Source organism: Chroicocephalus ridibundus, chromosome 4 (genome assembly GCF_963924245.1).
Source record: "Chroicocephalus ridibundus chromosome 4, bChrRid1.1, whole genome shotgun sequence".
Taxonomy (NCBI): Eukaryota; Metazoa; Chordata; class Aves; order Charadriiformes; family Laridae; genus Chroicocephalus; species Chroicocephalus ridibundus.
In genome coordinates, this window is record NC_086287.1 from 53,480,602 (window position 1) to 53,505,673 (window position 25,072).

Below are 25,072 nucleotides of genomic sequence, written 5' to 3' on the forward strand. Positions count from 1 at the left end.
AGTTTGAGGAAGAGGAGGCTGAGGGGAGACTCCACCACTCTCTACAACTACTTGAAAGGACACTGTAGAGAGGTTGGTGCTGGTCTCTTCTCACAGGTAATTAGCGATAGAACAAGAGGGAAGGGGTTCAAGCTGCAGCAGGGTAGGTTTAGGCTGGACATTAGGAAAAAATTCTTCACAGAAAGAGTGGTCAGACACTGGAATAGGCTGCCCAGGGAGGTGGGCCATCCCTACACTGACAAGACATTTGTTTGTTCTTTCTGTTTAAACTACCCGAGGACAGTGAACTTGACAGCACTGCTGATGTGCCAGAGCAGTTCCGATCAGGCCCACAAAGGTCCTTTGGTGCCTGAAAATACACACAAAACCCCATTAAACCCTTCAAAAAAATTATGTATGTGAACACCTTTGTAGAGCAGGCAGAAGTGTCTACACAGAGCAACTGCAGGACACATAAAGCCAACATAAATAGAGATAATATGCATTAATCATTCTGAATGGAGTCTTGGAAAAGAATAAATAAAAGAATACAGAGAACGCAGTTCATTCTCAGAAAGTTAAGTATTTCTGACATTAATTATTTTGAATAAAAGGTTTATAATTCACTCAAACAGGTATTTTACTCTTTTCCTACTTTACTTCAGAACCCAGCGATTCATAAATGGAAGCCTGTAACCCATCTATTTTCTTCCTAATTAAAGAACCCTGTTCGGACACGTACAGTAGTTGTTGTTCTCCTTTTAAGTCCAGACCTGTCACTTCCTTGAAAAATAACTGTAGCAAATTAAAATGAGCAAGTCTTACAACAGCCCTGCGAAGCTTTCATGTGAGAAAAGGAAGAAATCACTACTTCTCTGCACTCTGAGCAGCTGTGTATGTTAATGGAAGCCTCAGATTTGAAGGACTTGTTTGTTGCTATGAGATCTAGTAGCGTGTTCTTAAAACGGGGATTCTTTAATGCAGAACAGCAGTGGAGAAACTGGATCGCTTGAGACTTCTTTCAGCCTTGACGAGTTTCCACTGTTATCAGTGGTCCAAGGCCTGCCTTTGCCTATCCAGACAAGGAATTATGTCCCTCACGCTACTTTGGGAAGCAGAAGCCACAACTCCCTGCACTCTTCCCTGATCTGGAACAGTCTCACCAAAACACTGCTGGTGCCTGTCCCTAGACTCAACACCGCTGGCAGCGTCCTTGTAGGCTGCGCCTGTGCGCAGTCGGCTTTGGGCTGACCAAACAGAACAAAGTGCCAACACTCATGTAAGCGTCTCCCAGGGTGTAAGCGCAGGGGAGGCAGCAAAAGGACACGTTTGAGGGTGCCGTCGCCAGAGGATCCACATCGGGACACCGGCCTAGGGCCGCCGGGGCGCGCAGGCCGCAGCCTGACCCCAGTGCCGTTCGCACTCGGGCAAGCCGTGACCCCCACAGCAACCCCGAGCTCCCCCGGCTAGCCAGCGGGGACGGCAGGACCCTGTGGGGCAAAGCCACCGGGTTACGGGCGGCGGGACCCGGCCGGCAGCGTGAGAGAGGCCGGGCCCCGCCATCGCTCCCCGTCCCGCCCCCGCCGTCGCTAGGCCCCGCCGCCAAGGGAGGAAGTGTCGTAACGGCTGACAGGAAACTTGGCGGCGGGTTACGGCAGCGGCGGCCGCGCTTGGCGGCCGCTGGATGAGCGGAGAGTGGGAGCCGCGGCGCTGAGGAGACGCGGGGGTGAGTGGCCGCGGCGGCGGGCGGGGAGGCCGCGGCGAGTGGCCGCCCGGGGCCCGCAAGGGACCGGGGAAGGGCCCCGGCGGCGGCGGCGGGGGGAGCGGGACATCAGGAAGAGGCGGCGGCGGGGCGGCGAGGCGGGGCCCGGGCACCGTCTCTGCCTTTGTTCGCGCCCCCCCACTCCAACCCCGGCCGCGGCCCGTGAGGCCGTCGCCTCCCTCCCCTCGCCCCCGTCTCGTCTGACGCCCTCCTCCTCGGTGGGTTTGTGTCGGTCTCTCCCGTAGGATATGGCCGAGGTACCGCCGGGGCCTAGCAGCGTCCTCTCCCCGCAGGGGGACACGCTCTCCCCCTTCCCCGGAGGAGGAGGAGGAGGGGGGGCTGCTTCCTCCTCCTCCTCTTCCACCTCCTCTGCTGCCGCCGCCGCCTGCACCGGGGCCCAGGACGAGGAGGCCGAAGAGGAGGAGGAAGAGGAGGGACCCGCGGGCGGACGGGAGCGGCAGCAGCGAGGAGGAGGAGGCAGCGACGGCGGCAAGGGGGGGCCGCAGCAGCACCGCCTCCACCATCACCACCACCATCCCCCGCACCACAACCACCAGCTCAACGGCCTCATCAGCCCCGAGCTGCGGCACCTGCGGGCCTCCCTCAAGAGCAAGATCCTCAGCTCGGAGGCAGGGGCAGCCCCCGAGGGGCTGGAGAACAAGCGAGCCAGCAAAACAATGGGCTCCGGACAGCAGCAGCAGTCATCGCCCCCAACCACAGCACCGTGCTCATCCCCCCTTACCAACCACCTCCCTCCCCAGGGAAGGACTGCACCCTCTCCTCCTCCTTCTCCCCCAGCAGCAGCAACAGGGGACAGGAGCCAGCCTGCTGCCACAACTACAACTGCTGCTAAGACTGCAGCCCGCAATGGACTGGCAGGAGGGACTGGCTTGGAGGAGGAAGAGCAGGAGGAGGGGGATGAAGGAGGGGAGGAGGAGGAGTCCCTGCTGCTACTCTCCAGGTCCTTAACAGCAGCTTGCAGTTTGAAAGGCTCGGGAACGGACTCTCAGCCCGAGGAGGACCTAACGATACGATACGTCCGATATGAATCAGAGCTGCAGATGCCCGATATCATGAGACTGATCACCAAAGATCTGTCTGAACCCTACTCCATTTACACATATAGGTATTTTATCCACAACTGGCCACAACTTTGCTTTTTGGTAAGTGCCAGAGGGGGCAGGGAGGGCAGAAATTGGGAGTGGTTTGGGGCTGGTGGGGAGAGGATTAAAGGATTGACGTTTGTGGAAATACTTCTAATAATCTTTTTATTAGCCAAGCTTTTTTGGAAGTCCCTGTCTTCCTAATGAAGTCCCCCTGTGACCTGTGCATGTATAAGTAAAGCATAGGACTGAAGTTCCTACATTCGTTAGTAGATGTTTTAATGGTGGGGTTTGAGCACAGGGCTTGGATCCAGGAATTCAAGGCTTCTAATCTTGGTTTTGACACTGACTTTTGTGACCTTTGGTAGCACATTTTATGATTCTGTCTCAGTTCCTCGGTTTGTATTTTAAAAAGTACTTAGCCCACTAGTGTCTTATGAGTGCTTAGTAATTCTTGCACAATGGTTTTAAAACAGACTTCAGCATGGCTAGCATATAAATGTTAAGTCATACATGGAGAGACGCTGTTAAAGGTTTTGTAGACTTTTTGAGCTACTAGCTTTTAAAAAGACAAGTACAACTGTATTGCTTCTTACAGGTGTGGTAGTGTATACAGCATGCAGAAATTCTCATGCTGCTTAGATTGTCTTACTGTATTAACGATGTATTTAGTTTTATATTCTTCCTACTGCACTGTTGAAAAGACTGATTTAGCTGTCACCCAGTCTTTCAACATGTTTAGCATTTCTTATGGAATAACTTGTGTGTCAGTTGAAAAGCATGCTTTTAGGATGCTAATCTGTCCACAGGTGTATGAAACTGAGTGTAAGTTGGCCTGAGGGGTATACGTGCATAGTGGGAGTTTAGCTGTGTTTGATTTACTCATAGGAAAAGTTACGTCTGCAAAACAGAACGTTTATGGGAGTGTATGGCACTTCCTTGCTAAGGTAAATGATGAATTCTTCTCTCTTGATGTTTTAATCAAGGCTGGTGCCCTCTCTGAAAGGTATGGTTTAGCCAGAGCCAAGACACCCTTCAATTCTGGAGGATCTCTGTAAAATTTTAATAAGATATGAGTACAGGAGGTGAGGCTAATGGGCTCCATCTGGCCTTAAACTTCCTGAATGTTCTTGGTTTAGGGTCTGGTATAATTTATAGCGGGATTTATATGATTTATGGGAGGATTTTTAGAACCGTGCCTCTTAAAACCCTGAAGAGGGAATACAGTAGGATTATGTGAAGTTGAGCAAAGCGTTACCTTCTGGGTAAAAACAGAAATACAAAAATATTTGAAAACACTGTTTGATGCAAAGTCATGTTTGCCATTATAAGGACGCTGATCAGAGCAGAATGGTATTTTTCAAGCACTGAGTTATATATGTGACTGATTTAACTCATGGTGAAAAGAAATGCTTCTGCACTACAAATGTCCATATTTTCAGCATCAAGTGATTGCTGGTAATGCCAAGGCAATATTGGATACTATTAGATCACAATGCATCTGTGTGTCTGCTTAGACTTATTTTGTTAGGAAGAGAGCAATGGCAAGTTGTTTGATGGAGCACTAAACCAGAAGATTTCTAATATTTATTTTTAACAAGTGCATTCAAAGAGTAAGCTATCACTCATGGAAAATAAAGTGTCTTAAGCTTATTTTATAGCGACATCTTCTTCTTTTCATAGCCTTGAAGAATCAACAAAACTTTACTTGAACTCTGTGTAATTCTACACAATTTGTCATTTTTTGGAAGGGTGGAACAACGTAAAGTACATAAAACTGTAGAGAAGAATATGTGGCTATGAATGTCTAAAGCTGTTAGCAAATTCTGACCTACTTAATAATTTGAAGCTCTTGCAATATGTTGAGTCAAATTTGATGGGTGTTTTTTGTGACTGGTTTTAGTATTTTTAAGATTGTTTTTTAGAGGTTGTCTTGAAGACTTTCTGTTCTATAAAATTTAATTTGTTCCTGCAGTTAATGGATTCCTGAACTACTTCTGTCTCATAAGTGTCTGTAAAATATTTATCTTCAGTCAGGGACTGCATATTCCAATTAGCAAGAACAGTGTCAGGATGGTGAACAGAAGCATAGTGCTTGATCTCACAGAATCATTTGTCTTTAATGCCTTGTGGCCTCACATCCTCTGCTTCCAGGTTTTGTTTTGGTTTTGATTGGTTTTAGGGAGAGGGGTTAGGCTGCAGTTTGATTGTATTTGAAAAAAATATCTGTAGGGGTTCAATCAATTCCTTTACTGAACTTCAATGTCACCATTTTTTAAAAATCTTCCAATGCAAACTCACCTGTCTTCATTGGACTATCACGGGCTGCTTTCCCTTTCTCAACATGTGAGGGGAAAATACATCATTTAAATTTTAAGTTGGGCTGTGTATTTTCCATAAATGATCAGCAATTGTCCCTCGCTGATATTTATTCAGTAAACCATCTTAAAGATCATAACTTTGCTATCTAGCATTTTGGATACCTGACAATGCAGAGCTGTTTTCTGGGGGCAATATTAACGTTATTCCTGATGATGATTATCTCATGGGTTTGAAACTTGCTGAGTTTGGGCTTGGCCTTCCCAAGGCGCACCGTTGCTCTAACGGCTGGTGCAACCAAAAGGGCTGCTTGCTCTTCCTTTCTGCTCAACTGCCTCTTCCTGGCTTGTGCCAACCCTTGCGTTTCTCTGATTTGGGAAGTTAAGATAGCCCTTCCACCATATATTTCTAAGTGTGTGTATATGTTTTAGGGTCAGGTTTCTGTTCATTTAAGGCTTCAAACATATTCATAATAGGATGTCACAGGCACTGGCGTTGGTGCATGGAAAGAGGTGAGAATGCGCAGTTGGAGGGAAGGCATAGGAGCAATCCTAACTAATCACTAGCATGGTTTTGCTGTATTCCTAACTGTACACTCAAAAAATAAGTTCATATTCCACTTTAAAAGGACCTGGAGATATTAGAAATCTTCAAAACCTCTTCACTTTAATGTCAAATTCATCGGTGCAGCTGTCTTCCTGACTTTAGAGGTAACAAGTTGGGAATACCTGGTGGTCAGTTCTGATGTGCAGCATTATCTGACTGAGCTGTTGCAAGGTAATAACCTTCTACTCCATAAACTGCAACTGTCTGCTTGCACTCAGGTGTCACCTGGCTTTGGAAGAGCAGGTTCACATTGTGTGCTAGGTGTGAATGCCCTGTAAATGCTTTGTTCTTACTTATTCCCAGGAGCTCTGTCAGCCCAATTTCTCTTCAAATTATCTACGATAACCACTCCTCTGTCAAAAAAATGACAGAGGATAGGGGTATCTTTTGTTTCACGCAAAACATTTTTAAGCATCGCTACAGGTTTTTCCCCGTGTGCATTGTAAATGCATTTTCAAAGTTGTAGCTTCCTTTTAAAGTGTTTTTGCGGCTTCTAGTCTTAGCAGTGTTAAAGTTCTAAAAGTTCCATTTAGAACTGATACATTAAATATTTCAGAAAATTGTTTTCAAAATACTTTAGTGTGGGAGAGGTGATCTTAGGAAACCTTGCTCTCTGCCAAAGTTTGGATAAGACAGGATGCAATAAAAGCAGAGTTCTGGCTGAGTGTTGTAACCTCTCCTGTAATTCACAATACTGCACCACTCTGCTGCCTTTTAAGAAAAATCTGGGAAATCTGTGCTTTTATTGGGTTCTTAACTTTGCCACTAGCTATAGTAGCATTTATAATTTAAACTTTCACAAGTTTAAAAATAACCTATTAATTACATGTAAGTGGTTTTAGATGTGTTGTAAATCCTAAATGACTGCAGTTAAGATCTTGTTTTGTGCTAATGCTTTGCCTTTTTTTTTTTTTTTTTAATTGTATTTTATTCAAGAGTCTAAGCGTACTTCATGTTGAAATTAAGATTTGCGAGGCATTGCCCCTGTTTTTCGGTTGTGGAAAACTTGGGACATAAAAGAACCAGAAAAGTTAGGAAGCTGTCTGGGAAGCCTCCCTAGCCTCATGGCAGACACAGGAAGAAATTTTATAACATCCATTCCCAGTTTGCAAACTCTATTCCAGTTTCCTCTTGGGTATGATGGTGGTTTCAGATACAGGCTTGCTGCGCTATTTCTCCCTGTCAGAGGCTTTGTGAAAACTTCAGTCATTGCACCATCTGGGTATGTAATGACAGCTCGTGTAGTTATTCTGGCAATGCCCGTGCACAGGAGGGAATTACTTGTGTCCAGTTTCACAGAGTGGAAACAGAGCGATTTAGTGACTTGCCCAGTATCGTGAAGAGCTCTGACTCAACTGCCAGACTTTAGGTTAAAACCATTAGCCTAAATGTATCCTCTAATGGCGTTCAGTAACATGATCGCTAAATGGAAGCCAAAGGATTCATAGAGAGCTCTTTCTCTGATACTTTGGGATGGATTTTGGTGCATGTGCGAAAGGAAAGCTTGTGTTGCAGTGGCACAGGTTCTACTGCATTTGAATCGCAAAATATTTCTCTTTCAGGGGCTAGCTGGTGTTTTTAATCTTCTTTAAATGGGAATAAATGTCCCAGGATCTGGGTATGAAATGCATACTCAGACTGTGGCTGACAGGCTTAATGCCATCTTTGCTAATGAAATTAATGCCTATTGTTTAATTTTGTGAAAAGTAATGTTCTTGCTGATTTACAGACATTTCTATGCTAACTCTTCTAGTAATGCATGGTTGTGATACGAAGATATTAAAATCTAGTGTGTTTTAAACATTTAAACTTATTCGTAAGAATAAAGTTGATGCAAATATTGGATTTGAATTCATGTATGTTAATCCTGCTAATGACTTACGACTGAAGTAAATCGTATGGTACTCAGTGGGGTTTATAATATGTAATAGTAACTTGGGCTGAATTCTCCTTGTAGAAACTTTTATGTTTAGAAGTACTCTCATATACCTGAAAAGAAAATTTGGCCCATGATTGTCTTTTATAAATGGTGTTGTGTGGCAGCTACTTTTCTCTCTCCTCCCCACTCTCCCTATTTCTTTTTTTTCTTTTTTTTTTTTTTAATTTATTTACACAGTTTAACCTTCTCCAGGAAATTAAATTTAAGTTTTACATCACATTGTAGATTCATTTCCAGCTTTAGGTAAGGTTGGAGAGGAGAAAGGAGAGGAAAGGCAACAAAAAAACTCAAACTGAGGTGGAAATGCAACATTCCCTCTGTAAGTGGAACAACCATAGGTGAACTGGCAGACTTACCTGCCTGAAGACAGAGAAATAGATTTCAGTGTTTGGGGAACTGGTAACAAAGTCATACTTTATTCAGCTCTCTGGCAACAGTGGTAAAACCAGTGGGTATTTGTTTCTTTGATCACTGAAGCAAAATTCCTTGCTGTTCATTTAGTGTTTTAAATATATGATTCATGAACACAGCTTTTCTGAAAAGTGCCGTGAACAAGAAGGAACTCGGATATGCAACGTCTAGAATGTCACTACTCTTGAAGCGTGTAAAAAAAACTATATCTTAAAAATTCTCCGTATGACTGTTACGATCCACAATTTGCACGTGTTCACTTCAGGGCAAAGCATAACTATAACATGCTAGTTTGTGGTGTGCTTTTTGGTTTTTTTTTTAGTGAGGTATAAGATTACATCTAGGTACTCTGCATAATTATAGCAATGTTATGAACAGCCTGTCTGATGATACTCTTTATTTAACTCCCTGGTTTTCTCAGGTCTGAGCCAAGATACAAAACTTGCCTTGAGCTGACACTTTGCATACATAGTTTTAGTATTAAGTAGAGCTTTTCTTTTCTATGGAATAAACTGTGTTTTACACCAAATGAAAGACTACTTGGAGGCTGTGTAGCATGATCTAAATGGACTGAAATACAGTTTTTTGTTTTAAAAACCACTTGTTTAGATTGTTCAGGGTTGTTCTTGGATCCTGCTAACAATGTGTTTTCCTGCCAAATAAAAACATAGCGATAATTATATTTGCCTGATGAGCTCAAACTGTATTAGAAATGGTGTTAGGATCATGCTGCCTTGTAGAGCTTTGGAGCTGCAGCTCATACATCTTGGGCTGCTTCATTTCACCTTTGATATAGCTCCTGGTTGACAGCCGTCTTGGTTAATAACCCAGCATCCAGGTAGAGATGATAGAAGACGTTATTCTTCTTGGGATGAAAAAGCTGTGGGTCTTTGCCTGCAATATGATCTGAATAAGTAAATCTTCTGCCCGTAGAGTCTTAGCCTACAAGCTGTATACAAAAAGGTTCAGGCAGTTGGAGGCTATAGAATGTATACCATAGGCTTTGGAGAAGCAAGCAGTGGCTTCACAGGTGGGCTGCACTGAGGCCTGGCAGCGCTGGCTTTGGCAAGTCCTTTTTGTTTGACGTGTCTTGCTGTTGTAAACTTGGATTATCCAGAAGTGCTTGTGCTAGCACATGCTTGTGCCAATCATGTGCTGTAGTCCCAGTTTAGTTGCTGCACTTGAGCTGAAGGCTAGTTCTCCCCCGCAGATACAGGTCTATCAAAGGCTGTGGATCCACTTAGACACCCATATGTACAATTACAAGTTTCTTTTTTATCTCTGTCAATCTTTCCTGAATGAATAGTAATTCATTCTCCCCTTGGATGCTGTCCTACTCTGCAGCATTATTCAGCTTTACTGCTGCAGGTTATAATGTCATTAATCTCTCATGCTGCCTAATCCTTCGGTTACCATATGACTTAGTTTTTCTTAGAGTCTTTCTCTAATATATTTCATGGTAAAATTTTGGTGAACACAGTGGTTATGCAAGTAGTTTGATAAGTGTTTGGGGAGGAGTTGCATTCTTTTCTTTCTCTTTAGCTTTTTTTTTTTTTACTTAATATTTCAGAATAACTATATCTCCCTGACCACACTTTTTGTGACAATACCATTGGGATTAACTGTCAGTGCATAGCTCTTAACAAATGAAATCTCTCAAGTTAAAATGTGTGAAATTAACTGTGTGCTTTTTTGTTTGTTCTTTGGGTGTCATATGACTGAAAATGACAGTTTTTAAAGATTGAACGCAGCAACATTTTTCACTGATCCATTGTGGCCTTGACATTAAAACCAGACAAAAAAATAAGCATATTATCTACCACAGCCCTTGTACGTAAAGATTGCTATAAAACAGGAACGGACTCTTCTTTTCCTCTGTGGCAGCCCATGTAAAAGGGTGATTTATGCATTAACCTGGTCTTCCCCCCCCCTCTTCTATGACATGTGTTCTTGCCTGTAGATTTCGTGGAATAATACTGTGGTGCTCTCCAGGACAGTTCATTGGTTGTTAATTGACTGTAACTTTATTTGAATGTAATAAAAAAAATAAGAATCCTTTTAATCTTATTTATACTTTTGGAGACCTTTTTAAAATCTATTGAATTTTTATTTATATATATATATATCTTTATGCAAACAAATTTTATGTGGCTGTTTCACTTAAAATGAACTGGTTTACTACTTTTGGTAGCGCTGTGGATCATGAACTGAGAATGCATACGTGTATGTTTGTCTTTAAGGCCATGGTAGGTGAGGAGTGTGTAGGTGCCATCGTCTGCAAGCTGGATATGCACAAAAAGATGTTCCGCAGAGGTTATATAGCCATGTTAGCAGTGGATTCCAAATACAGAAGAAAAGGAATTGGTAAGAATAGCCTTTTTTGTTATTTCTTACTTAAATCCTGTAGTTGGGATAACTGTAGCTGTCATAAAGATTGAAGCAGAACTGAATTTCTAGATGTGGTGGTTTGTCTGTCATCCCTGACTTACTCGACCACGCGAGCTCCCCAGCGGCTTTTTTTTATTTTGTTAAAGTAGCCTGAAATGCCCCATGAGATTTACATCTGGGATACGATAAAGCTAAAAAGAAAGGCAGTCAGCAGCCCCTTACCACTGCCTATTACTGCGGTCAAATAACAACAGTGGGAATTGCTTTGCAGTTTTATACGTGCCCTCATCGCTGTTTTTTTTATGTTATGTTCAGTCTATCTTTTTTCAGTGGACTTATCCCCTGGCCTTCCCCTATCAATTATGCATATATTGCCCCTTGGGGAGAATGTGTGTAGCTCATTATTTTATTAATAACTGAAGAAAAATAGTTGTGTATGACTAATTGAATGGCTGAAACGGAGATCCATTTTGTTGGGAAGTTACACGATAAAAGAAATCACTCTTGGCAGGGAGTTTCCCCTCCCTTGTTGATCAGTTTTGCCTCAGTGAAGGGGTTTTCATTCTAACACTAGTTACCCTAGTTGGCTTAATTAAAGATCTGTTCTTATGGAACTTATTTTTTTGTGTGTGTGTCTGTTGGTTATTGTGAAATTACATTTTGTAATATATTTTTAACTTAAAACATAGACGTCAGCTTGAAAGCCTAGAAATGTGCATCACCGCTCATTCACTCTGAACAGCTCATACTTTTGTGATTAAAGACAGAAAATTACTTGCAATGGAAAAATACGATGATACGTTGCAGAATGGTACCATTGTGTTTGTTTTCCTCTTAAAACAAAACAACAAACCAAAAAAACTCAAACAACCCCTCCAAAAAACTTGAAGCACTGTGTATTATCATGGCTATTCAAGCATGTGCAGATTTTTTTTTTTTCCCCTTCAGTGCAATTCAAAAGCCATTGTTGGTTTCTCTAGTGGAGCAGAGGGAAGAGGATACTGAGAAATCACTGTCTCTCCTTTCCTTTTAGCTGAGTCATGAAGGAGCCTGCCATAATTTAATTGCAGGTGCTTGGATTCATAAGTAAATATGAACTAATGGTGTTATTATGAAGACCTCTGCAATATTTTTCCCTCGCTTTAGTCAGTTCATTATGTTAGAATTATATAAATAGAATTTATATTTAAAGCCTTGCTTACTTCCTACATTTGCCACCTTGCTGTTTCTCAAAGTATGCTGTTAATCTGAAGATCTGTTTTAAATGTAGTACGGTTTTATCGTACGTTCAATAAAAATCTTAATTGATTAAAGTTTTGAGAATACTTTAAAACATTCTCTAGATTCCTTGGGGTTTTTTTTCCTTTTCCTTAGCCTTCTTATGGAAGTGAGATTTATGCAATTTCATTGAACAGCAGTTTTTTCCACTAATAACTTTGAAATCAACTTTCAATTTCACCCCAATTCTACAGACAGGTAGGGATATTACATTTGTAGAACTGTTGTGAAATAGATGAAATATAATGATAAAGAGTTAAATTAATGCTTGACTGAGGGGAAGGGCTGGGCTTCAACCATATTATTAGATACTAGCAAATCCAAATGGGAGTGAGCGACAGGAAAAATAGTGTCCTAAGTTCTGTTACTAATAGAAGTATTTGTTTTAGTAAGAGGAAATTCCCTTGGAAGATAAATGTCCTTCAAGTACATGCCAGCAGATTTTGACTTTAAATGCAACAAAAAGGAATGAATCACATCTTGGAGGGTCTATGTATAACACTGTGTTAAACATAGAAGCCTGTTTCTAATGTCCGTGTGTTAAAGAATCTTGCGCTCAAGCTGAGTCTCTGGATAACTTTGTGGATTATTTTAATGTTTAAACTTGAGAGTGCAACTTGACTGCAACTTCTTGTTCTTTCTTTCTTTCCTCCCTGCTTTCCCCAGGTGAAATGTCACATAGGTAGCACACATGTTAGTCATATATAAATGAGCTTCTTTTGCATTGCAACTCTATGACGCTTACTGAAATCTATATTTCAGGTACAAACTTGGTTAAGAAAGCTATTTATGCTATGGTTGAAGGAGATTGTGACGAGGTAAGATTTTATAATCAAAAACTTTCATAATGTAAATGGTTTGCATTCTCCTATATGTGGATTCATTTCACAGGTTTTTGTTCTACAGGACTTTTTTTAGGTGGGGAGTAGGTTGGTAAGAAGCTATTCCTTTTATAATAAAGTGAAAAATAACCTCAGAAAAATGTATGGCACAAATAGGAGAAGGATTTTCTAAATTTGTCATAAGGGCTTAAGTTCAGTGTTTCAAGTTTTGTTTTACTTTGCAAAGCTGCCCCAGCCTTTGATCACAGGCATGTTTTCCTCCAAAGACTCTAGTTTAAGGTTCTGCTGACCGGTGTAACTTGCACATTATATGTAATTCTTCCATCCTTTCAGAAGCACAGAGATACTGGAACAGTACATACTGTGGTATTGCAGAATATGGTTGTCAGGCTATTCTGACAGTGCATAGCTATATTGTAGCGCTAACAGAACTCATGATTTAGCATGTCAACGAAAACTTGGAAGGAAAGTGACTGAATGACTGTTAAACTGTCTCTGGCCTATGTGTTATCAGTCTTTCCTTTTACCAGATCTCAGTCCCTACTTTTATACTTATATAAATATATATAAAGCAACTGTTCATGTGCCATGTCTAACCTGTGAGGAATTCTCCCCGTGTCCATTGTCCTTAATCCGGTTATCTGTCCCTTTAACTTTCAGCCGCTTGCTACAATGCAATTGTTAGCTTGTTCCTGACATGTGAACACTGTGTCATTTCAGTGTGTCATAGTTAATGATCCTTTGATCGCCTGTTATCGCCTTTCAGCTGCTCCCTCAATTGCCCTCCTGCGGTGTAGTGAAGTTTTGTTATCCAAAACTACAATTTGTGTCACAGGACTTCTGGCACATACTCTGTTTATTTTTCCACTTGTGTTACACCTCTTGCAGCATCCTTGCATGTGTTCTGACTTCGTTCATTGTTTGAGATGTCTGTTCTTCCCGTCAGATACCCTCATGGCTCTGCTTATTGGTGTCTTTTTTTTTTTCCCTCTATAATTTATGTTGTACTCAGGCAGTGTAGTGCAATCTGATAGTTCTGTGATTCTTCAAGTTCTGTGTTTTGGCTTGTTGCTTCTATTACCATATGTAATATGCTTTGCTCTAATCCGTTTTCCTACTTGCTACATTGAACTAATCAAGAAAAGTTGTTTGTTTCTTTGTTTGTTTTTTTCATTGCTTTCCACAGTGTTCTTGAATTCATTTGCCATTGCTATAGTATTCAAGATTTAAAAAAAAATTAAAAATAATTGAGGAATGGTATCACACTGTTCACATTGCAGTTGGACAATTGAGATGCAGAGAATTGAAGTGAATTGCCTACTGTTGTTAGTGTCAGTAGCAGAACTGGCTATTTCTACTCAAACTACCAGAGTTGCAACAGTTACCATGTGATTTATGAGTGTATGTGTACTACTACTCACGTAACTTCATTTCTAAATTGGACTACCTAACAGGTATACGTGTAATCATCTCTCCTGTGTTTCTTTTTTTTTCTACTACTGTAATATTAGCCCAAGAGTCCTTCTTACTATTTTTTTTATCTTTGTAAAAATTAAATATATGTGATAAAGGATTGCAAGCTAGTCTGCAGTAAGACCTATTGAGTCTTAGTCGCAGATTTTAATCTATGGTGCTGTATAAATGCTTTATACTAAGTGTACAGGGTATTTTTCAGGCTATTGGTGTCCCTCTTTAATCGAATGTACTACAGTTCAAGCTCCTTGGAGTGTGTGCTGGACGGGTGCAGGCATGTTTCAGATCCAGTTTGGAAACTGTGTAACCGTGTTTGTGGGATGATCATTCTGAACTAATTATGCCCTGCTTCTTGGGGGCTTTTGCATCAGCTGAGTCTTGTGCTGGCACAGAATTTTGAAATGGGAGCTCACAATGCTTGGGCAACGCAGAGCGCAAGCAGAGTATATTTCTGACTTTCTACACTGGCCAGCAGAGGCATACCCACACTGATTTATTACATTTATGTTGTTCTTTTTCACATACAGGTTATCTACAGCCAAATAGTCAGTGTTTTCATGTTTTCTTCTTTTCTTTGCCACCAAGTGTAGGCTTCCTCCAGATACACAGGGCAGAAAATAATGACATTGGTTACTTGTACCACATGGTGAATTGCTGAGTTTTCAGTCATGACCAGAATCTGAAAAATCCAACTAGCCACCCATTACAAGCTCTGTCTGCCACAGCCAAGGCACCTGTCCTCACCAGTTTTTACAAAAGTTGTTGGGAGAACAGCTTCTGGTTTTCTAATTGATGCCTAGAGTTGATCAAAGTAGTGCATCACAGTAATTTGTCTTTGTGAGGTGTGTAAATAGTTTGCTTATCTCTGCTGCTCTTAAGATATTTTTCTACATCCCTTAATAAAATCAGAAGCATGATGCAAATAAAAAGATGCTGCTACTTGATAAAAGATGAACTATGATTCCAAAATAAGCTATTTTCTGAAACTTGCTTGGAATAGGATTAAAATCATGAACATGGAGCTGTGGGTGTCATGAAAAATTTCTGAAGGCTGCTTGGTAACTCTTCCCTTCAATCTAATTATGGAATAGATCTGGTAAACGTACTTAATTTTAATAACTTGTGATACGTAATCTGATAAATATTTTGTTCGGTGTGTTACTTTTCAAAGTACTGTAGATTGTTGTTGATACCTCAGAAGTCCAAATCCTGAAAAATAAAGGTTTCATACAGCACCATAGATGAAAATCTTGAAAAATCACTAGTGATGTGTGAGTGTTTCAAAGTATGCCGCAATATTTTAGTGATTAAGGTCACTTTTTTTCCTGTAAGCTAATTTACTGGGAATCAACTAAGCCAGGCCTATGGAAGTGATTTTCAGTGCAAGCTTGTATGGTCAGCCAGCTGCCTAAGAGGTAGTTTAGGCTATATGCCACACTTCAAAGCTGCGAGGCAATATCCTTCCAGCCAAGGATTGTTTCCTGGCTTGAGGAAGCTGTGGGGTAAGTGCAGAAGTGAATTGGCTGGGATGGAATCCATGCGGAGGGGAGGAGAGTGGCCATGGAGTTGGCCATGGCCTATATTAGAATAGAAACCAGGGAATGATCTGATGTTGGGGGTGGGTGGTTGAACTAGAAATAACCTTCAAGCCTGAAGAAAGTACCTAACAGCATGCCTTGAGCTCGAGTGTCTGGATGTAACATTACAAAACTTGAGGGATCTTTGATTTATTTTTTTTTTTTTTTTTTTTTTTTTTTTTTTAACCCTGGGTGACTTTCTCAGACATTTGATATTAATGGATTCTAATATTTGGGGTAGTGAACTGAAGGTTTTCAAGATTATAGCGGCTTGAGTTTCCAATAGGTCACAATGATTTAGAATAACTTTATGGGTTGGTTGCATAGAAAATGTGAGCTATGGAAATAAATCTGCTGAAGGTGAATAGTTTTGCTCCCATCTCCAAAGTTTTGAAGAGATTTTTTCTTCCAGCGTAAAAAGGGAAAGTATGTGCTAACTCCAAACTCCAGCAAGTTACTGTTTTCGTACATTTGCTTAGTTTTTACTGACAAGCAATTTTCAAAAATTGTACTGCTTAAGACTGTCACGTGGAACTGTTACATCCCTTTAATCACAGTTAGAAAGGAGGAGTTGTTCATTCATATGTAGGTTATCCATCTGTAAGAAATGACTGTAAGTAATCTGCATGTGATTCATTCACTTCATATTACTGAAATAATGTATCACATACTTGGTAACTAATCAAAATAAGACTCTAGTAAGTGGGACTTTAAGAGCTTTTTTTTAAGCAAAGTGTAGAATTTGAAAAGGAGTTGCAACTTCGCATGAGAATTTCCATTGAAATTTTAGGATGATTTAAAGTGGGTTTTTTTGACCACACCAGTAGGTATGTCGCTTTATTTCAGTCCCACACTTGGAAAAATTAAATGTATATTTTTATATAATCCTATTTGAAATTATCAAACTATTGAAATCTTAGCTTTTTCTTAATCTACAAATCATCTAAGCTATTAAGTGCTGCCTTTCTTTAAAAGTTAAGGCACTTAAACTGATTAAGGACACTGGGCAAGTACCCATAACTTGAGTCAGATGATATGCCAGACTTACGAGGAAGAATAGCAACCTCTCCTGTGAGTGCTGACAGAATGCTTTCTTCATTTGCTTATTTGGTTTGGCTGTATTAATTCTATTACTTGGTTCCTAGACTTGAGTTTATTCAAAGTTTGAACTGAAGAAGACTGACCTCTCCGTTTTATTTCAGTTTAGGAATAAATTCTAGGTAGGAAAACGTAATAACAAGAAACGCTGCACTCCGCTCTCACTGTAGAAGATTTCTTGCTTCTAAACCCAGTTAAAATTAGCCAGTGGAGATAAAATGTTAGGTTTATGAAATCTAAGACATAAGAGAAAGTAACAGCTTTCAGAAAGCTGCAACTTGTGCAGAAAAAATACTGTTAAATCCAATCAAACCTTTGCTGGTCTCCAGGGGAGGATGCGATTGTGTTATTAGAGGATTTAACAGGCATATGTGTACAGCAAAATAAGACCCTATGAGACCAGAAATAAATGTGGTGATTGAAGGTTTCAAGCTTGATTGAAAATCTCACACAGGAAGAGATGAATCCTTCAAAAAACAAAGCTAATGATGACTGTGTTTCCTTATTAGGTAATAGAAACGTGTCTTTAGCCCTTGGAGATCAACGCAGTGTGTTGAGATCAGGGAATTACTTTTCACTGTGATGAGTCTTCCTTAGAAATACCAGAGCAGATCTCTTGCATTTGCTTTCAAGATGAGCATTCACTCAGGTAGTGGGATTCCAACAAACCTGAATTTCAACATTTAACCACTCCCTTAAATTCAATGATCTGCAGCGTTGGAAGTCTTTCAGCATTGCGAGGTGTGCGAGCTTGCAGTTGAATACAGACTTGTTATATCACTCTGCCAGGTTACTAAACTTTTATGAGAGTGAATGCCATTTGTAGCTAAAGTTCAAATAATAGTCTCCGTACTGTGGATTTACACAGGTCAGATTTCTTCTTTGGTGTAATCGTTTGTTTTAATTTGAATTAAGAAGTTGTACAATGTGCATAATTGTGTAGAAAATAGCACTCTTCAGGAAAACTATTTTGCTTCCATAACTTGTTATAAATTAATAGATATCCATTTTAATGGGTTAAGGGTGTTAAGAATAATCAGTCAAGTCACAAGAATTGATAGTAATATTCTGTGGAGTACCAGCAAGAGAAATTCAATCTCTAATTCTTGCCATAAGACTTAAGAATTGAATTAGCTTGTGTTAAGAGTGCAGGTACAACAGACTGTCCTGCTGCAGTTTAAGAACTCTGACTATTAACATTTTAATGTGTGACTCTTTATTACTTTTTGGAAAATTAACTACTTCAAGGTCTTATTTTCCCCCAGTGTATGTTGTTACTTGGGTTGTTAGCTCCAGATTTACTGTTCTTTCACACATGCTTATGTTGAGAAGCACAGGGAGAATTATCCATTGGAATGTGGTCAGAGTGGCTTGAAACTTGACTAATGGTCAAATATATACATTAAATGGATCTTAAAATCTTATTGAAGGAGAACAGTCTAACCGCTGGCTGCCTCCCTCTTTTATGTTGGCTTAGCCACTCCTCAGCCTGCAGAAAACAAACCTGATTGTGAGAAAAAGGGAAGTTTTTCTACCAGGTTGCTTTTTGAAGTAGCTCAGCAAGAAGCCCAGCAAGCTGGCAGACGAAGGGAGGGAGAATGGAAGTGCTGTAGGCAGTCAGGCCACAGAGTCCGCAAAGTAGATTAACTTAAACTGCTCTACAGGTACAGGCTAAGATTTTTGCTCCTAGTTTTGGGGGGGTAGGGGATTGTTAAACAATTTTCCTGCTTTTTATTGGAGGAGAAAGGGAGTCCTAGGTTTTGAGGTGGGGTAGATGACTATTTTTGGACTAAGGGAGTTTTATGTGTATAGCTCTAACTACGCAGAGTGGGGTATCAAATGCTGGTTAGAAATAGCCATTAGTGGACTTAACAGTGGCAGTGATCAGTGGTTTGCTGCAGAGATTGCTTAGGCTGTATTTTCATTATATGCTCTTTTCTACAGCGTCCATCAGCTCTTGTTTCATATGTGAATGTACATTGTCATGGGACTGTATGTAGTCTAGTCAGCTTTTCAGTTCAGCCTGTGTTCTTGTGCACCCATGATCCATCCTTAATAGCAGAATCCTTAAATAATTGAGTTGGACAATAGTTAAAGAGGTAAAACAAGTTTTTATGATTTGGTGTGAGTGCATGGCTCACCAGGTGTGCCAGAGCTCTGCTCAGTGCGTTTGGGGAGAAGAGGGAAAAACAATTCAGAGGGACATACTTCAGCAGTTTTATATTTAAAGCTACACTGGCAATAACAAGAAGTTTTTTGCCTGTACTTGAGATTTATGGGACAATTCTGAGTCTTGGCTTAATTTGGACTACTCTTACACTTGGGTTTGGTCTGAGTGGTTTCTGACAGGTCTTTCTGCAACTGAGTGGGGAAAAAGATAGAAAAAACTGCTCTTTCTTCCTGGCATGTACTCTGATTTGAGCTTGAGATACTTGCATTGAGCACAAATATTCGTCGCAAGCGTTGGGTCTGACAGCTAGTCGTAGAATGCTGAAGCGTGTATCTAGGGCTAAATCTGCCGAATTAGAGGTCAAAGATATTAAATGACTAAACAAAAGCTTGTGTGCCAAGTTCTTGTGACATGCAAAAGTTCAGTTGCTCATTCAAAATTCAAAGTATGTTTTGGCCCCTAACCTGTTTGGTAGCTTGGGTTTTGGTGGGTTTGGTGGGGTTTTTTTTTTGGGGGGGGGGGGGAAATGTTGGGAGGCAGAGGTTGTTTGGATATTTTTTTTTGGTTGTTTTTTGCCGTAGCTATTAGGTAATGAGTTGAAATACTATTTAGAGCAAAAAACTAAAATCTTGATATGAATTAAAGGTGTTTACAATTGCAATTTTTGATTAACTGCCTTTTTCTTTTTTTAATGTGGGAATGTAGAGAGGTTGCTAGAATAAGTGGGGACAGGAAAAAAAATAATTCCACTCATTGCTAATAAGTCTACCTTTAAATAAAAACTTTGGAATTTGTTCAGTAGTCCTGTAGTTGCAACTGCTTTCTAATATCTTTTTTTTTCTTTTTTCTTTCCTTAAAGGTTGTATTGGAAACAGAAATCACAAATAAGTCTGCTTTGAAACTTTATGAAAACCTTGGTTTTGTGCGAGACAAGAGGCTCTTCAGATACTATTTAAATGGAGTTGATGCACTGCGTCTTAAACTATGGCTGCGTTAAAAGAAACCGTCACATCAAGCAACTGACGTCCCAACAGCGCAGAGTTGTCCTTTGCATGCAATGCAATTTGTACAAAATTGCTTTGCAGGTGGACTTAGTAATTTCCATGCAGCTCTTTCTGTCAGTGTCTCATTGAGTGTCGCACATTATTTGTTGCACTTTGGCATGGCGCATTTGTTCAGAATTAAAACCGATCGTTTCAAACTTCGAGTTCTTTTGGTACCAGCGAGATGTGCCAGTTGATAGCCAAGATATGTTCATTCATTTGCAAGTCTACTGACTGTATTGCATACACAGTGAACATTTTATCAAAGAACCTGTATGTGGAACGCGACTTTTGGTTCCAGAAAAAAGCCAATGTAGATTGTAAAATTCTATAAGTATACTAACATTTCATACAAAAAATTGCCATAGTTTTCTGGAAAAAGGCTTCAATTTTAGGTTTTATTTTTCAATATTGAATTTTCCATTCTTAAATATTGGTACCTCAGTGATTAGTGAATGAAAAAATGTATTGTAGGGTGGGGTGTGTGTTACAATGAGTAACAGTAACAATTAAATTGCGTCTGCCAGTGCCTGTATAGATAAGTATATTTGTCTTCACCTCTAAGTTTGGAGTGCATGCTTTTATTCTTTTACTTTCTTCAATTGTCTTTGCAAGAAAATTTCTGCTTTTATTTAAATTCTGGATTTGATAATAAATTATTTCAGATTTTTATAATTTGGATACTTCTCCCAAACGAGGGTTTGGAAGGCCCTTCTTTTCTTATAGCAAGAAGTGTAAGCTATTTTGAAAACCTTGAGTAGCTGCTAAAAGAGAACCTGATGTCACCAGTAAATCTCTGCTGGTTTTGGATGCACTTTTTTCGTTAAAAGAGTGAGGGACTTTTAAAAGAAGATATAGAAAATTAATGTAAATTGGTATGATTTTATTTAATCAAAATTATTGCTAGAAGCTCTGAAAAACAGCTATTTTAAGATAGTCGGAACAATTTTTTTTCAGATTCAGATTGCTTTGCTTCAGTGTTCTAAAATGCTTCAATCTTTGATTCTTGGTCTTGGAAATAAATTTCAAGGTGTATTGTATCCATTTTTAGCTGCTCTCATTTTCTCTAAACTTACATGAGCTAAGTTATTGGGGGATTTTTTTCCCCCCAAAATCGAAGCAGCGGGGAAGGACTTCTCTCTCTCTCTCTCTCTTTCTCTCTTTCTTGCATTCGCTCTTGCTCTGGTTTTCTCTTTTATTTTTATTTTTTTTATTTTTCATTTCTTTAATTGGGCTTACATAAATTTTACAAATACCCATCAATTTTTTTCAGTAATTACAGCATCTAGGCTTTCTTGTTCAGTGTGATTATATAGCCCAGTTCTATGAATCAGTTGGGTTTTTTTCGCTTTGGGGAATAATTAAAAAAAAAAGAAGGTATTAGTTGACTTGTGGAAGAACCTACATAATCAATGAAAAGGATGAACTCTCAGCGAATCCGCTCTTCTGTAGTTGAGCGTACTCTTCAGATTTGCCTTACTACACTTTTTTTTTTTTTTTTTTTTTTTTTTTTAGGGTTTGGTTTGAGTCATGGGTGGTTTTTTGCTAATTACTGTACATTTGAAAACAAAACCAACAAAACCCCTACCTCCAGTAACATTTGGAAAAGAGCCCTGTGCAGGAAAACTGGATTTAAAGGAAAGCCTTATTTTGCACAGACCAATCGCACATGGTGATGGACATTTCTTACCATGTACAAATTATGAGTTGTATTTGAAAATAAAGATTTTTAATGGAAATTGGCCCTTCTGAGTTTTCTGCTTGTAAACACTATTTGTGCTTTTGAGGGGGTTTGTTCCCCTCGGTAAAGAAAACTCATATTTAAAATAGTGCCGGAGTCTGTTATTTGCAGAACATGGTGGAGTTCAGCCTCGTGACATGCCTAAACCTTTGGTTCACCTTATCCCGGTCCCTCAGGTTTGCCGCTTTTTCTGGGCAGTTTTTCAGGAGGTTTCGCTCATAGTTAAGACTTAAACGTTGGTAACGTTCTCTCGGCTGTGTCCCAGTGGTCCAGGACGCAGTGACTGCTCTGGCTCGCTTGAACTAAGGAGAGGGATGAGGGAGGCTTCGTACCTTGTTAACAGCTGTCGGACTTGTATCGCAAACTGCAAACTAGGCCATCTTGTGTGTCTGCTGATGTTTAAAAACTGAAAAGCCAGACAGGCCAGTTTTCTATTGGTTAATATTTAAGCCGTGGGTGTCTTCAGATTCAAAATGCAACTTAGAAGTTAGCCGAAATCGCTTTTCACGAAGGCACTGCCAAAAAGATCGCTTCTGAGCAAACTTCAAATACAATTCTGTTTGTCTATTGTAAGAAGGAATTAATTGTCGCCATGCACGGTTTGAAAATACTGCGCAAAATAGGTGCACGTTTCTTTTAAAAGAGCACGCTGCCCAAAAGGTTCTGATATTGCTGCTGTGTAACACGCAGTTCCCTATGGAAGATACTGAAGCTGTATGTGTTGGGTCGGATTAAAAGAAACAGATTTGTTCTCTGTGTTGCTTGGGATGCGGGTATCAAGTGGGAAGTTCCCAATTTACAAAGAGAGGAAAGTAAGGTTTTCAAAAGAAATCTAGCAATGAACAGTTGGTTATTTCTCATGTCTGTTGCTAAAACACAGTCCTCTCCCCCCTTACCTTTTGCATTGACAAATCTAACGGCAGAGTCTCTCGCTTTTATGTTTGGATTTGCCCAGGTGTTGCTGTTGGCTGACATGTCGGTATGGATGTTTGCATTATATTTTATTTTTTTTTTAAAGAAATGATCAGCTTCATCACTGTCAAGAGAAGTAGGCATAATGTAATTGGCGTTACATAGTACGTCGCAAACTATTTTTCAGGGCACTGCAAGACATTGCTAAAACTGAGTGCTATGTTAAAAAGAATTTTCAGGTCTTGTATAAACATTACAACCTATATTGGAGGTCAGGTATCAGGTGGGCATCTATGAAAATACCAAGTGTATCTCAAAATACTGGACTGCTGTTTTGAGTGGATTATATTCTTCTGTCCCTTTATCCTTTTTGATGAGAACAAAAACAGTGGGGTTATGAAATGTACAAGCTGTCTAAATACAATGCAGTCAAATAAATGGTTAAGTTGTTTATCCATTTCCTTTTGAATGGAAATGTTCTAATGATTGTTTTGCTTCGTCTACCAAATACGAATACACGCTTATTCTTGAGAGAGAAATGGTGGAAAAGGTTTTACAAGAGAATTGTTTATTGCTATGTGACTTCTCATTTCCACGCCTCTGTTAGAAGCATCTTGAATGACATTTATACAAACTTCAGTTTTGTAGCTGAACTAAAACAGATCCTTTTTTATGTCTATTAAGTTATGACTAATGTAGTCATTACGGACTTTCCTGGGGAATAAGGGGTGGGGTGTTGCTTTTTTTATTATTTCGGTTGTAATAAGCAAGAGTTGAGAACTGCTCGCAGCCCTTGCAAAGCTGAGAACTCTCTCTCTTCAAAGGGTGCGGGGGAGCCTGTGGATATTTTGAAAACCCTTTGTGCTTCATGCCCTCTACGATTAACATTTAGGCTCCTAAAACTTTCTGAGAATTTGCCGGCAAGTGTGGTGCGTGTCTGGCCGTGTGTTTGTGAAGAGGTGTGCGGGTGACTGAGACTTGGAACCAACTTCTGCTGGAAATTGCTGGTGGCCTGCCAGCAGCTCCCAGTCTTTTTTTTTTTTTTTCCACCTGCTTTTTTGATTCCTTACAGCTACGTGGTCTTATTGCTAGGGTTCGTTATGATTTAAGGCTTCACGGACATTTTACCACTTCTTATGCTTCTTTCCATTTGTCCCAGTAGTGGGACATAAATGGAAATTTCTTTCCAACTTCAGGAACTGGATGCTGAGTGTTGCGTGTAGCTTTTTACACGGATGTAAACCAGTGACAAACAGCTCTGCTGATTTTTTTTTTTTTTTTTTTTTTTTTACTCCTCAAAATCCTCCAAGTATTGAATTCTGTGCAAGACAAGGGTTAAATTATTTTTCCTTGTCTTGCACTGCAATGTATTTATAGCCCTAGTGTATCTACTTAGTATGCATGGGCTAAAATAGATTTGGAGAGGCCTAGCATTTCTTTTAATGTGAAATTATGAGTATTTTTCTCACAGACTATGCAAGACTGGTTAGGAAATATTTTGGGGAATGAGTGTTTTATGTGTTGCCCACCGATGCACGCTTTTAAAAAATCAGTGATTTCTTTAAATATAAAGTGCAGAGGGATCCCGAGCTATGAGTCGTACAGGGAAAAGAGAAAAGCCTCTAGGTCTGCAGAAAGGTTTCTGGTAACGAATCTGAGGTTTTTCTCCTTCCATTGCTCTCTGACTCCCTGTGGGGAAGACAGGGCTGTGACTACTCTTGATCGTTGCTCTTCACTATAAGGCTCAAGGGCAAGGTGAGGAAAGAGTGAAATTCAAAAGAGTTTAGAATAGATATTGATCTTCTGAAGTCGATGTCCTCCACAGGAGGACAGTCCCCCTGCAATGCGTGAGCCCTCTTCAAAGGAGATTGTGGATGCCCGCGATTTCTGTGGATTCGAGGAGAGACCGAACAAAGACTTGTGAAGAGGGATCTGGTGAGAGGTGCTGAGTAGGCAAACCCTATGAAGCTTCTCAGGGAGCTTCCAGAGCTGGACAGCCTCACCAGCTGGGAGACCACTGGGCAAAGCGTCACCCGCAACGTGTGCTTGCCCCATCCTTTTCCCGAGACATCTCTTTGTGGCAACTGCTCCTGTATTCCCATTTTATGACCAGTACTGGACATGAGAGACTGGACTGGATGGTCTTGGTCTGAGCCGGGGTACCAGTGTAGGACAGAGCGATGCTACCACAGGGCAGGGAACTGGCTGGCTCGCAGGCTCTGCTTCCCATCTTTCCAGGCATTAGAGGCTGAAAAACCTCAAGATTTGTAGACACTGGGTCTGTGTCTCTGTAGGACAAGTGGCGCTTTTGTTCTGTAATATTCCTTCGCTCTAATATGGTGCCAGGAAAGCTGCTCTGGGGATAATCGAGAGTTTTCTATACATTTTCTTACCAGGTCAGGGGTCTTTCTTCTTGCACAATCAGAGAGAA

At 40.4% G+C, this 25,072-nt stretch overlaps 1 protein-coding gene across 2 annotated transcripts; it reads left to right on the forward strand.

Annotated features, from left to right (window-relative positions):
- Positions 1 to 1,607: 1,607 nt before the first annotated feature.
- On the forward strand, positions 1,608 to 23,092 carry NAA30 (N-alpha-acetyltransferase 30, NatC catalytic subunit). Of its 2 annotated transcripts, XM_063333132.1 has the most exons (5): positions 1,608 to 1,705; positions 1,987 to 2,904; positions 10,360 to 10,483; positions 12,548 to 12,603; positions 19,805 to 23,092. In XM_063333132.1, exons 2-5 carry the CDS (start codon positions 1,990 to 1,992, stop codon positions 19,940 to 19,942), a joined length of 1,233 nt encoding a protein of 410 aa, XP_063189202.1. In that variant the 5' UTR covers positions 1,608 to 1,705; positions 1,987 to 1,989; the 3' UTR covers positions 19,943 to 23,092. The 2 variants fall into 2 exon arrangements, with proteins under 2 accessions (XP_063189202.1, XP_063189204.1); XM_063333134.1 differs by lacking the exons at positions 1,608 to 1,705; positions 10,360 to 10,483; positions 12,548 to 12,603 and having other exon boundaries at positions 1,712 to 2,904.
- The last annotated feature ends 1,980 nt before the right edge of the window (positions 23,093 to 25,072 follow it).